Source organism: Mus pahari, chromosome 6 (genome assembly GCF_900095145.1).
Source record: "Mus pahari chromosome 6, PAHARI_EIJ_v1.1, whole genome shotgun sequence".
Classification (NCBI taxonomy): Eukaryota; Metazoa; Chordata; class Mammalia; order Rodentia; family Muridae; genus Mus; species Mus pahari.
In genome coordinates, this window is record NC_034595.1 from 60,199,672 (window position 1) to 60,212,502 (window position 12,831).

General features: G+C 51.5%; 1 protein-coding gene and 1 long non-coding RNA gene across 4 annotated transcripts in view; one reads left to right on the forward strand and one right to left on the reverse strand.

Moving 5' to 3' along the window:
• Nucleotides 1–108: 108 nt before the first annotated feature.
• Nucleotides 109–2,451, reverse strand: LOC110322956. The gene is made up of 4 exons (XR_002380616.1): nucleotides 2,024–2,451; nucleotides 803–896; nucleotides 354–455; nucleotides 109–282 (listed from the first exon to the last, which is right to left on the reverse strand). It is a non-coding gene; the product is annotated as an uncharacterized LOC110322956 (long non-coding RNA).
• A 225-nt stretch (nucleotides 2,452–2,676) lies between these two features.
• Nucleotides 2,677–12,831, forward strand: part of Ttc39a (tetratricopeptide repeat domain 39A) — a 40,081-nt gene continuing 29,926 nt past the window's right edge. Inside the window, exons 1-2 of one of the 3 annotated variants that reach the window (XM_029540349.1) lie at nucleotides 2,677–2,737; nucleotides 12,155–12,259. In XM_029540349.1, the coding sequence (XP_029396209.1) occupies nucleotides 12,195–12,259 (65 nt within the window). In that variant the 5' untranslated portion in view covers nucleotides 2,677–2,737; nucleotides 12,155–12,194. Of the gene's footprint in view, nucleotides 2,738–3,393; nucleotides 3,498–12,154; nucleotides 12,260–12,831 lie in introns of those variants that run through there. The other 2 variants (XM_021199936.1, XM_029540350.1) reach the window with 2 other exon arrangements.

Genomic DNA, 12,831 nt, shown 5'->3' on the forward strand with positions numbered 1-12,831 from the left:
GCAGTGTGAACAGTGTATAGTGGTCCTGAAGGGCAGTGTGAACAGTGTATAGTGGTCCTGAAGGGCAGTGTGAACAGTGTATAGTGGTCCTGAAGTGGAGAAGCTAGTGGTCCTGGCTGTGTGTTCTTGTGGGCTGTGGAGGAAATGAGGAAGGAAAGTAGCTGTGACATCTCGCAGGTATGACAAGTCAGGGAACAGGTGTCCCGACAGGTGAGGAAGGGACTGAGACTTGGGAAGTTAGTCCTCAGGCTCAGTTGTTGGCTCAACATGGCACTGAGTAGACTGGGAGGAAGAAGCAATAATGAGCTGAAGCTGGGCCAGAACTCTTGAGGACCAGGACCGGCCTTGGGGACTCCCCACTGACTCACTGGATGTCTGGCTCCAGCTTGAGGACCACTGTGGTGATGGGAGAAGAGTTCTGACTCTGCTGCTGACCTCTGCTCAACTGTTCTCATCTGTGAAACGGGGAGAAGTGCAGAATCCCTCCCCGGGCACCAGCAGTACTGCTGTGCTGCATGCCAGGCCTCTCCGTCTCCGTATGCTTGAATCGTGCTGCTCACAGGGGAGTATAAAAAATTTTTAAAAAATATATATTTTTAAAATATATTTCCCTCTGCAGAAACTGAGCTTCACAGAGTAGTTAGAAATGAAAGTCGGCTAAGATTACAAGCACATGTGGCTTGTAAGAGGCCTTTGACATGAGTCAGCCATGACTCCCTCAGAGGGAGCTGGGACCTCCCTGAAGCCAGTGTTCACTGTCAGGCATCCACAGACAGACAGTGACGATCAGACTTTACCGTACCTTGAGAGATGTCCGCGAGAATCACGTACAGGCATCTCTTCCTGCTCCTTCCCGTCTCAGACACAGTGTTACCCACAGGTGTTAGGGCTGCTCACTGGAGGTAAGAGTCTGGGACCCAGCCAGGGACTTCCCGGGAGAGGTGATATCTGAACCGATACAAGTTCTTAATAAAAATAGAATTTTTTTTAGCCAAGCTAAATAGAATCAGAACTAATGGAGCTCAGTGCTTCAGGACCACTTACCTGGCCTCCTCTGTTGCTCCAACAAGACCCTGAATTTTTTTACATTGGCAATCTGTTGTGTCTACCTATCCCCTATGCTCGCTTTCATGCTGTCTGTCTGTCCATTTCTCTTTTTTAAATATTTATTTATTTATTTTATGTATATGAGTACACTGTAGCTGAACAGATGGTTGTGAGCCTTCATCTGGTTGTTGGGTATTGAATTTAGGACCTCTGCTCACTCCAATTGGCCCCGCTCGCTCCGGTTGGCCCTGCTCACTCTGGCTCAGAGATTTATTTATTTTTATACATAAATACACTGTAGCTGTCTTCAGATGCACCAGAAGAGGGCATCAGATTTCATTACGGGTGGTTGTGAGGCACCATGTGGTTGCTGGGATTTGAACTCAGGACCTTCGGAAGAGCAGTCAGTGCTCTTACCTGCTGAGCCATCTCTCCAGCCCCTGTCTGTCCATTTCTGTCTCATATAGTCTAGCTAGCCTGGAAGCCCTTAGCCTTAGCTAAGGATGATTTTGAACTCCTGAGCCTTCTGCCTCTACCTCCCAAGTATTAAATAACAAGTGTGTAGTGTTGTGAATGACTGTCTTTTCTTTTGAAAAGAGACCTTTCAGTGATAAGCTTCTGTCTCCATCCCTGGTTCCATGGATGAACTATGTGACCAGGAAGGAGTGTGTGTTCTAGGCTAAAGGCACAGCATGTACAAATGCCCAAGGACATGACTGTGTGGGGCACGTGACAGGCTTCAGCCTCATCACCTAGGACTCACTCATCTCTACACTGGTCTCTTCAGAACCACAAACTCCAACCTTCACAGTGTGTCCTTACCCACTCCTGTGCCTTTGTCTATATTGGTCCCTCATGGAGCACACCTACTTCCAATTTCATTAACACACTTCTCAAGGCTCAGCTCCCACCTGCTCCGGACAGACCCTCCCTCCCTCCACCCTCCTTACTCCTCCTTCTCCCCCAACATACTCACCCTCCTCTGGATTCCTTAAAAAATAGTTGCTGGTACATGCTGTTATGGTCAGGTTCCCATTGTTGTCTTTTCAAGCCCATTGTGAGGCTACGGAAGCCGGGGTAGTTTCCACAGAGCAGTGCCTGGCCTCTGCTCACACAGGGCAGCATAAGAACATCCTGGGAAATAGTTCAGCAGTTAAGAGTATTGGCTGCTCTTCCAGAGGACAGAGGTTCAATTCCCAGCACCTACATGGCGGCTCCCAATGTCTGTAACTCCAGCTCCGGGGGATCTGACACTTTTACACGGACATAGATGCAGGCAAAACTCTAATACACATAAAAATAAGTTTAAAAAGAACAACAAACAACTCACAGTCTTTCCAGGCAGTGTTCTTGATGTGAGGAGCATCCCCCAGACATTTCTCCCTATTCCTAAATTCAAGTTGCTTGACTCCTCTGGGATCTGGTCCAAGTCCTTCCCACCATGGCTGCATTTGCAGGCTGCTCTTTCTTGCTTCCTCTTCTGACATCCTGGAGCTCAGGGCCAATCCCTCCTCCTGTCCCTTGCCTTTCTAAAGGGACAGCTTTAATCTAATGGCAGCCACGTGTTATGATGAGTCACCAGAGCATCTGGGGCCCAGAGGTAGTGGCCGGTTAACTCTTAATGAGCCAGGGCTCTCTGCTAGAAGATCAAGTGGGCTTCTTCGGAACCTGTCTCGGGTCTAAGTGCAAAGTGAGCATCTGGGGATGGACCACTCACTCTGGGAGTGAGAGAGGAGGGGGCCAAAGGGAGAAGGGGCTGAGTGTGAGCTTTGGAGTTAGGAGGGCTAAGTTGCAGTTCCTGCTGGCCACTTATTGTAGAGTGGCTCTACACAGGTCACATGAACTCAACCGCTCGAGTTTTCGCATCTGAAAAAAATGGCAATTTTAGGAATTGTTTGAGAGGGCGAGTGTGAGCTGCCTGCTAGCGGTGCGTGCTAACCCTCCTGCTTTCCCGCCTTCTGGTCTCTTGCAAAACACTGGCCCCGTTTGGGCAAGCGGTTAGAATGAATGTCCAGCCTGTCTGCAGAAGCTAGGCTTTCTCTGCTAAGATGGCCCGGCAGTGAGGCTGGACCGCGAGATCTCAGGTGTGGGGCCGGGAGCTGAGGCCTAGGGAAGGTGGAGGATTTCCCAGCCCGAGTGGGTGGAGGTGTCGGCAGCTCCGGTCGGTGTCTGCGCCGATGCTCCGAGGCCCGGCCGCGCCGACCTTGAGCGCCGGGGTCCCACCTGGCCAGCGCCAGGGGCGGGCACTGCGCAGCGCGGGCGCGGCCATGGTCCCACTGCGCGGGTGGGCAGCCCGAGACCGGCCCGGCCCCGTCGCCTTCCCCGCCCCCCGGCGCGCCCCTCCCTGGCCGCCGCGTCGCTGGGATCCGGCCGCAGCACCTGGGCTGCGCCTGGCGTCCGGCGCGCGCAACGATGACCACGGCCAGCGGCCCCGGCGACCTGCCCGCGGGGTGAGTGGCGGAGGCCGCCTCCGGGCGAGGGCCTTGCGGGGCGAACGCTGAGGGGGGCCTCCCAGGAGGAGCCCCGGGACCGCACTGCGGCTCCAGCCGCTGCGCAGCCTGCAGCCCGCGCCCCGCTGCCTCCTGGGGACCCTGACTCAGTCACAGGCCTTCTGGGTCCCAACTTTCTCTTCCTCCTCATGGAGTCTGTACCCGTGGGGAGGGCCTTGTTACGATCACCCTCCTTTACAGATGAGAAAACTGAGGCATAGCTCTTAAGTGACTTTGATTATCCGGGAAGTAAGAGTGGAAAGTGAGATTTGAACACAGCTCTGTCTGGTGGCATTCCCTTTAGGGATGTTTTGGGTATTTGAAGGGCTCTAAGTGTGCTCGGGCCCGGGGTATTGGATGTAGCAGGAACCTAGGTTGTCAAGGTGGGTGCTGTCACTATCAACATGGCTGTCTTGGCCAGCCCCACCCCCACCCCTCCGAAGTCACAGTCAGACCCCCTAGATTGAACCCGGGCACTGCCAGTTGCTGTCTGGAGATAATCTGCAGCCCTGCTGTGCCTTGGGTTTCAGTGCGGTAGGGGGCAGTTGCTGGGATCCCGGGCTGCTGGGAGGTTGCTGGGCAGAGATCCTGCTCAGGTGAGCTGGGAGGGGTGCCTGCCTTACCTGGAGACTCAGACCAGTGACAATATTTGCCAAGGGCCTGAGGCCTGACAGATGAACAGGGAGGAGAGAAGCCACCAGCCAGCTGGAAGCCTCCCCAGGGCCTGTGAGTATAGTGTGGGTCTGAGAGAGTTGGAGCTCCGTGCTGGGGAACACCGTGGCTGGAGGAAGTCACCTGTTAAGTTCCCCCCTAATCATTTTCTGTTGTATAATTTTGGTCAAGGCTTTTACCTCCCTGACATCTGGTTCCTGCTTTGGAAAACACAGAGAGGCTGGGTTAGCTACGCTCTTCCTGCTGAGGGAAACTGAAAACTCAGCTCTGGAGCTTGGCTGGCTACCTTTCTGCACAGCCCTGTCGGGACACCACCCTTCAGTACTAGAACCGTGGTCTTGAGGAGAAAAGGCAGACATGGAACAAGGCTTCCATCCACAAATCCAGACTTGCTGGCTGAAAGCCAGACTTGTTCCTCTTGCCTATATACCACAGCTGTGCCTGAGTCCCTGGAAAAACCCTGGGCGCCTCTAACCCTGCTCCCAGGCCAGTAAGCACAAAGTTCTAGCAAAAACAGAACATCTGTGTTCCAGTATGCCTGTGAGGGCCTAGTCTTTGTGCTCACACAGGTCCATTTGTCCAGTCCCCTGCTTCTGGTCAGTGCCATCCTTGTGGGATTTGAGAAGAAAACCAAAGTAGAAGCCAATCCCACTTCCACCTGTAGACACTTAGTCTCAGCAAGCACTCAGAGCTGCTGGTCTGGGTATAACTGTAATAAAGTTTTATCTACCATATAACAATACTTGCTTGGCAGTGGGGACAGGGTGGGTTGAAACAGGGTCTCCTGTAGCCCAGGCTGCTGGTGTACGCTCTGTGTACCCAAGGATGACCTTTGAACTCCTCATGGTCCCATCCCTACCTCCCACCAGCTAGGACTACAGGCATGTGCCACCATGCCCAGTTAAAAAATCTGAAACGGGCTGGGCCGTGGTGGCACACACCTTAAGTCCCAGCACTCGGGAGGCAGAGGCAGGAAGATTTCTGAGTGCGAGGCCAGCCTGGTCTGCAGAGTGCGTTCCAGGACAGCCAGAGCTACACAGAGAAACCCTGTCTCAGAAAACCAAAAAAAAAAAAAAAAAAAAGTGAAATGTTTTTAAGGCTTCAGAAGAATGTGGTAAATAATTCTAAGGTATTTTGAATTTTAAATTTAAATTATGTATATAGAGAGTCCAGAAGAGGGCATCAGATCTCCTGTAATTGGAATTATAGGCAGTTGTGAGCCATCAGTGAGGGTCCTGGGAACCAGACTCTGGCCTTCCACGAGAGCAGCACTTAACAGCTAAGCCTTCCTCTAGCCTCTATGGTAATGCCCTGGGTTCTTGTCACCCTGTGTTGCCAGATACTAACTCTGTGTTCCACATACTCTATCCTCCTTTTAAGAGAGAAGTCGTGGTAGTGAAACCCTCTGGAACACCCCACCCCCACTCACTGCCTTCCCTCTTCCCTCTCCAGAGATAACTGCCAGCCTGAGTCTTGAGTTTATTGTTTTCCATTTTTATTCTCCTGCTGAGTATGGGAAAAATCTAAAAACAATCCAGCAAGGAGGGGGGGGGGGATGAGTCTGCTCTTACTTCCAAGTGTTCTGTTAACAGAACCTGCAGCACATGCCGTTCTGTGGCTTACTCTTCTAAGTTTGGTTTCTGAGGTTTTTGCCTCCTTGGGCCCACATGCTGGTCCCCCCCACCCTGGCACCAGCTTCCCCACCCTGTGTAAAGACTCCAGTTATTTATTCATCCTTCTTGTTAGATACTGTGTCTGTCTGTTCACACAGAGTATTCCTGTATGTACACAGGAGTGTGCCTCTGTGGTCCCCCTGGTAGTTACAGTGTGCTCTCAAGCCTTTCCCTCCCTCCCTTCCACCTCCCCTTCCCCCACCCCCTCTTTCTTTTTGACAGGATCTCACTATGTCGACCTCATCTGGCCTCAGATTCAGATCTTCCTGCCTCAGCCTTCCTGGGTGCTGGGACTATAGGACTGGGCCTCCCAGCCTGGCTTGTTCCCTTCTTACTGTCGCCCTGCTTGATGAGAGTGATGAACCGTGCATAGCATGGGGCAAGAACGTCCAGTGATACTTCCTGCGTATTCCCACCTCAGTCTTTCCTCACATTCCCGGGCTGTAGGTACCATTAAACCCATTGTACTGATGAGGAAATAGAGGCCTATCCAAGTTGAAGAACTTTCTCCAGGCTGGGGTTGGAGCTCAGTTGGTATGGCGCTTGTCTAGCATGCACAGAGCCCTGGGTTTGATCCCTTGGCACCAAGTGAAGCTGGGCATCGTAGAACACAACCTGTAATCCCAGCTCGTGGGAGGCAGAGGCAAGGGGATCGTAAATCCAAGCTCATCCATGCTTACATGGTGAGTCCCAGGCTAGCCTTAGATATAAGAGCCCCAGTCCACTCTCAAAGGACAAAACCAGAAACACCTCTAGCAGGTGACCAAGTAACTGCTGAGCTGCAGCTTGGCCCAAGGCTGTCTGCTTTCAAAACTCTGAAAGGCCATGTCCTGTTAAGTGTCTTCATATAGTACTGATCATGTGCAGCTAAGGGCCACAGGAATACAGGGGGCTTTGAGCAAAACCTCTTGGACCTATTTGAAACCTAGAAAGGTCAATTCAGAAGCCACAACTCCCTATAGATACTCGCTGCATTCCTTGAGCAATAGTTCTCCATCCCCAAAGGGCAGAACAGAGATTAAAATCTAGGGCTGGCTCCAGTCTGCCTCCTGAGTGACTTTGGTCTTCTGGCTTGAGGTTAGGGTAAGAGGTAAACTGAGTCGGGGGGGTGGGGGGTCTCCCGGTCACCTTGTCCCCAGGACTGCCAATGAGACTTCAAAGTACCAGCCCAAACGACATAGGGAGATGGGGAGGAAAGAGAAGGAGAGTGGCTCCAGCCACCGGGCACCCCTCCCACCCTCCAGCTTGCTTCTCACAGTGGCCTCCCACGCGTGCATGTGTGTGTGACTGTGGATGTGCCTGAACGGGACAGTTCTTCTCCACGGTGCCTAGGACCCTGATGTAGGTCACCAGCCATGTTCCATCCAGCTCATTGCCTGCCCATCTTCATTCCTTTACCCATGCCTCAATGTCCTTAAGGATAGTAGAGGCCACCGTCACAAAAATCTAAGTTGGGCAGAACAAGGTGCCCTGGAACAGAAAGGCCTGGGTGACCAGGGGACAGCCTGTGGAGACTTAGGCCCTCCTTCCCAGCGAGAGCAGGGGAAGCCTGGGGCAAGTCCTGTGCTTTGCCCTTGCAGAAAGCCCCCGAGAGGAGTGGGCTGACACAGCAGCACCTTTACTCCCTTATCTGTCACATGTAGATAAGAGCTCAGCTGGGGGGAAGCATTGAGCAAAATAATAAACTTGGTTAATTTAGATAAGGGAGTGGTCGTCAATGCCATTAGTCCCATAGAGCTAATGTCCCCAGTCTTCCTGGGCTCCCTGGGCAGCCCTTGCCTCATGTCTCCATCCCGCAGGCTTTCTGCAGTCTGTCTACAGCCTGTCCAGCCTGCAGTGCCTCAGGACCACCTTGTGGCACTACCAACCCTGGCTCTCTCTGTACCCTGGTCTCTTTGGGGGCTGCTTTGTCCACCTTGGTTTCTGCTCAGTCCCATGTGGCTCAGATGCCTTCCTTAAGTGTCCAGGCTGAGCTGGGGCTTCTTCAGCCCTGATGATTTTCACAGTCACAGCCCTGTCAGCTGTGGCCGTCATCGCTCTGCCTGCTCTGGAGGCTTCAGAACACTGAGTACCTCAAAGGCAGGTTCCAGAGCCCAGACTGAACAGGAGCCAAGAGAGTTTGGTAGGTGTGGGGGGATGGAAGACAGGGGGAATGGGGTTCAGGACTGTCTCTAGTGTAAAGGGAGGTTACCGTAGACTAACTTACTTTAGTTAAGTCCAAAAGGTGCTGGGGCCCCAGGGGAGCAAGTCCCTCTCAAGCTGTGTGTCTTTATCACCTCTACTCCGGATAGGATGAGAGGGGTAGAGTGTCGGCAGAAAGGAGAGGCAGGCTTTGGCCTCTGCACTTGAGGTCAAGCCGTTGGACACCTACATAGGCAGAAATTCAGGTTCGGGCCCAGCACTCGGCTCTGTGGGTTTGGTCAAGTCACCTCACCTCTATGTCTCTGTTTTCTCTTCTGCAGTGGGTATAACCCCGTGTCACTAATATTTTGAGGGTACAAATTAAGAATGTCATTGAGTACCCATGGCACTATGTTTCCTGCCTCCTGGTTAGTTCAGGCCACAAAAATGACTGGGTTGGACACTGGTTGCTAGGCTAGACCTAAGCACAAAGGAAGACAGACAGGACAGGCCTCCTGAGAAGAGGGCCAGCCAGCCTTGGGTTGGGCCTTTTATGACCATGGAAAGGACATGGGTCTTTGCTCTAAGAGGCACCAGAAACCATGATGGGTTTGAAGTAACACGGTCAGATCTGTGCTTTTAGATGATACCTGTTGGTATTAAGACAGAGGTGAGTTAGAGATTAGCGTTGGCAGCAGAGGCTCAGACCTGGAGGCTCAGTGGGTTAGTCCCTCCAGGCACCCTCTACGGTGACCTCCTGAACTTGTGTCATCAGTTGGTCCTCCCTCGCTGTGGGGGCTGGGGCGTGACTGGAAAGCCATGGCAACCTAGTGGCTTTCAGACTCAGAAAGCTCCAGCCACTCAAGGCACAGGAAACTGGGTTTGGGACTTGAACTGTGTGAAGATTCTGGACACAACCTCTTTCCCCTGCCCTTAAGTGGGGGCCCTGGAGGGTCCAGTATCAGTAAATATTAGGGGAGTCCTGGGAAAGAATTCCCTAAAAATGCAAATACCAGTTGACTTTCTTGTAAGAGCTTCGGTGTGTGTGTGTGTGTGTGTGTGTGTGTGTGTGTGTGTGTGTGTGTGTTTAAATGCACACTACCTTTGAGGACCTAGAATCCATAAAGTAACATAATGAATTTTACAGCCTCAGGATGGTGGTGCTCAGGGAACCTGGCCAAGTCAGCATGGTCCTTTCTGAAGGAATGGGTCCTATCCCAAAGTCCCTTTGGGAATACTCAGATGTGAGTTAGTGATAAAGGTATAACATGCCCAGGGAAACAAGCCACTGAAAGTGACAGACACCAGAAACAATAAATAGCAGAATTGTTTTCTCTGAGGCTCTAAAAGACTAAAATAATATAGAATTAGTTGTGTCTAAGATGTGTGAAGAAGTTGAAGCTGAATCTGAAACAATAGGCAGGGAACCAAATGCTGTCTAAAATAACCACAGATCTGAAAGAACCCAGCGGCGCCTCTGGGAAAGGAAAACCACAATCAACCTGGAAAACGCAGCAAATCCCACACCTGAGGAGGAACTACACAAAGAAAGCCAGAGAAGGGGAGCAGGGAGCTGTGGACCACTGTGGGGGTGGGGGGGGGAGGGGGAGGTGAGGGCGGAGAATCCCTGAAGGAAGTTCTCACCTGTTAAACCCAGCTCTTGGAAGGCTAGGGCAAGAGGACAGAGCTGAGCACTTGAGTCAGCTTGGTTTGCTGTCTTCGTCGCCCTCCTCTTTGATATTTATTTATTCATTTTTATCTATATGAATATCTTGCCGGCATGCATGTGTGCCTGGTGCCTACAGAAGCCAGAGGGGGAGGCTGGGCCCTGGTCCTCTGCAGGCACAAGTACTCTAAACTGGTGAGCCACCGACCCCCCAGCCCCATCTTAGCTTCTTTTTTCTGTTACTGTAATAAAACAACTCTGACAATTGCAATGTAAGAAAGGGATTATCCTGGGCTTACAGTTCTTGGGGGACACAGTCTGCATCTGGGGACAGTGGTAGCAGGGGCAGGAAGCTGACCGCTCACATCACATCTATATGTAGGAAGCAAGAACAAACAGGAAGAAGAGCTGGGCTATAAAGCCTCACTCAGGGTGCACCCCTAGTGGCCCACTTCCCTTAGGAAAACCCCACCCCCAAAAGGTCCTTCCCTAAATCAACACTAGCTGGCTGGGGACTGAATGTTTCTACAGAGGCCTAAAGGGGACATTTCTCGTTCAAACCACAATAGCTACAAGGGTAGGCAAGAGGGCTCAGCAGGTGAAGGTGTTTGCTGCCCAGCCTGGAGATCTGAGTTCAGTCCCTGTGAGACACATGGTAGAAGCACTACTGACTCCCACAAGTTGTTGGCTGATCTCCACACATGTGCCATGGATGTACACACACACACACACACACACACACACATATACACACACAGAAACCAGACAAAACTATCCTAGCTTCCTCCACTGCAAAGGCTGGTGTTAGCTGAAGGATGTATCAACTTAAATCTGCCTTGGTGTATCTCTCTATCAACTTGGAAATGGTCTTTATTATTTGAAACACAAATACAAATAACCGTCACCAACAAATGAATGCAGACCCTAAGAGAGACCAGAAGAAGCCCCTCTCATGGGACATGAAATTCAGTATTAAAGCAGCCAAGAGACTGGATAGGAGGTCACAAAAGAGAAAAGGGGGGTTTCCTGTCAGACTTGGGTTACCATGGCAGCAGCTTGGCCCAGAGGCCCACAGGCATGGAGGCAGGTGGGTAAGACAGGTTTCAGAGCTGATGATGTTTGGTGATGGAGTCCAGTGAGAGGACTGGGTCAAAGATGGCTATCAGACTTCTGGCTGGAGAAACTGGGTTCAGATGTGTTGCTCATTAAGATGGCAGGGCTGGGAGGGAGCAGACTTGGGAGAATGTACGGGAGGTGAACTTTGAATCGTCTCCCTTTGCCAGGGAGGACCTGCCGACGGGCCTCAGGGTGTGTGTAGGAGCTGGCCGAGTGGGAACTTTCTCCTCACTTCGGTTGGAGGGTCAGGATTTTCGTCAGCAGTACTGCAAACTTCTATAACAATCTCCTTTCAGATGCATGCCTGTAATCCCAGCACTGAGGCAGGTGGATCTCTGAGAGTTCCAGGCCAGCTATAAAGAGTCCCAGAGTAGCCAGGGAGACCCTGTTTCAAAAGACAAAGCGCCACTACGTGTCATGCGATGATACGACCCCTGGAGAAGCAGCATTTTCAAAAGGGAAAATTGAGAGCCAGGAAAGTGCCATCCTTGCATTTATTTTACTTTACTTGCATTTATTTTACTCGCCCATGTATTGGTTAGGAGCTTGCTTTGTGCCAGACACAAGGGCTGGGAATGCTGAAGTGATAGAGCAAGATGTATTTATCGTACGTATAAGAGTACACTGTCTCTGCCTTCAGACACTCCAGAAGAGGGCATCAAGATCCCGTTACAGATGGCTATGAACCACCATGTGGTTGCTGGGAATTGAACTCAGGACCTTTCGAAGAGCAGTCAGTGCTCTTAACCGCTGAGCCATCTCTCTAGCCCAAGATTCCTGTTTTTTAGATGTTTGTATTTTAGTGGATGGAGACAGACAATAATTTAAATATATAGGTAGGATGCTAGGAGCTGTCAAGAGACTTGAGCACCAGAAGAGGGCCAGGAAGGGAGAGGCCATCAGGAAGGTGATGAGTCTAGAAGGCTCTGGAATGCTCTTACTGGACCACTGCCTTCCATGGCCCATTGTGACAGGGTCTGTTCTAGAGTGTAGGTCTGAGGTCAGTAAGAACTTGGAGAAGAAATACCCAGAGAGGAACAAGTGGTTGGCAGGGTCCCCCAGTGGGACAGTAAAGCCCAATGGGTCAGAAGGGCCACAAGGACTCCCTTTACAATTGTAAATGGTAAGAAAGCTCACTCTTATGGCTTCCTTGCTCCCCATCCTTAGCCCTGTCCCCACCCTGTCACTGAGTCTCAGGTGACACCTTCCCTCTTTCCACCACTGGGATCCCCGAGAGGTGGCTGTAAACCATCCCCATGTCTCACTGTAGCACGGACAGACCAGTTGTCAGGTTGAGCGGGCCGGGGAGGCTCTGCCAAGCCTCCCACGTGTCTGTCACGTGTCAGGGACGTGTCTTTCTCTTCCCTCAGGTCTCCTGTGAGCAGCCTCCATGAGGCCCTAGACCAATGCATGACAGCCCTGGACCTCTTCCTTACCAACCAGTTCTCAGAAGCACTCAGCTACCTCAAACCCAGGTGAGCTCAAGCCCCTGAGGAGTGCACACGTGCAAGTGCACACCCAGGGAGAACATGGACTAGAGGGACCCCGTGAGAGCATTACACTTTCTGGGTCACCATGACCCCCAGGAAATCTCATCCAAATTGCCCACGCACCCCTTTTACAGTGTGTAGACAGCCAGGTGGTTCCCACAGTCACAGAGACCTGGTGATTTCCTATTCTCATTGACTCCTGGGGGGTGGGACAGGGGTGTCTTCTGTAACCCTTTGGGACCATTCACTGAGCCTTTGGGTAGTAGGGAAGGCTGCAAGTTTAAGTGTCCCTCCAGTGTTTGCTGTTGGTTTGTTTGGTTGGTTTTGAGACAGACCAGTCTCTGACTTGAGACCCTCCTCCCTCCATCTGCCAAGTGCTGAGATTCCCAGCATGCACCACCGGGCCTGACATACTATTTCTAACTAATATACATATGTAGCTTTTTCTTTCCTAACATCCCTTGTTTCAGTTTTAAAACTGAGGTATAATTCAGATACCATAAAATTCACTTTTAAAAAAAAGTTTAGTGTGTGTGTGTGTGTGTGTGTGTGTGTGT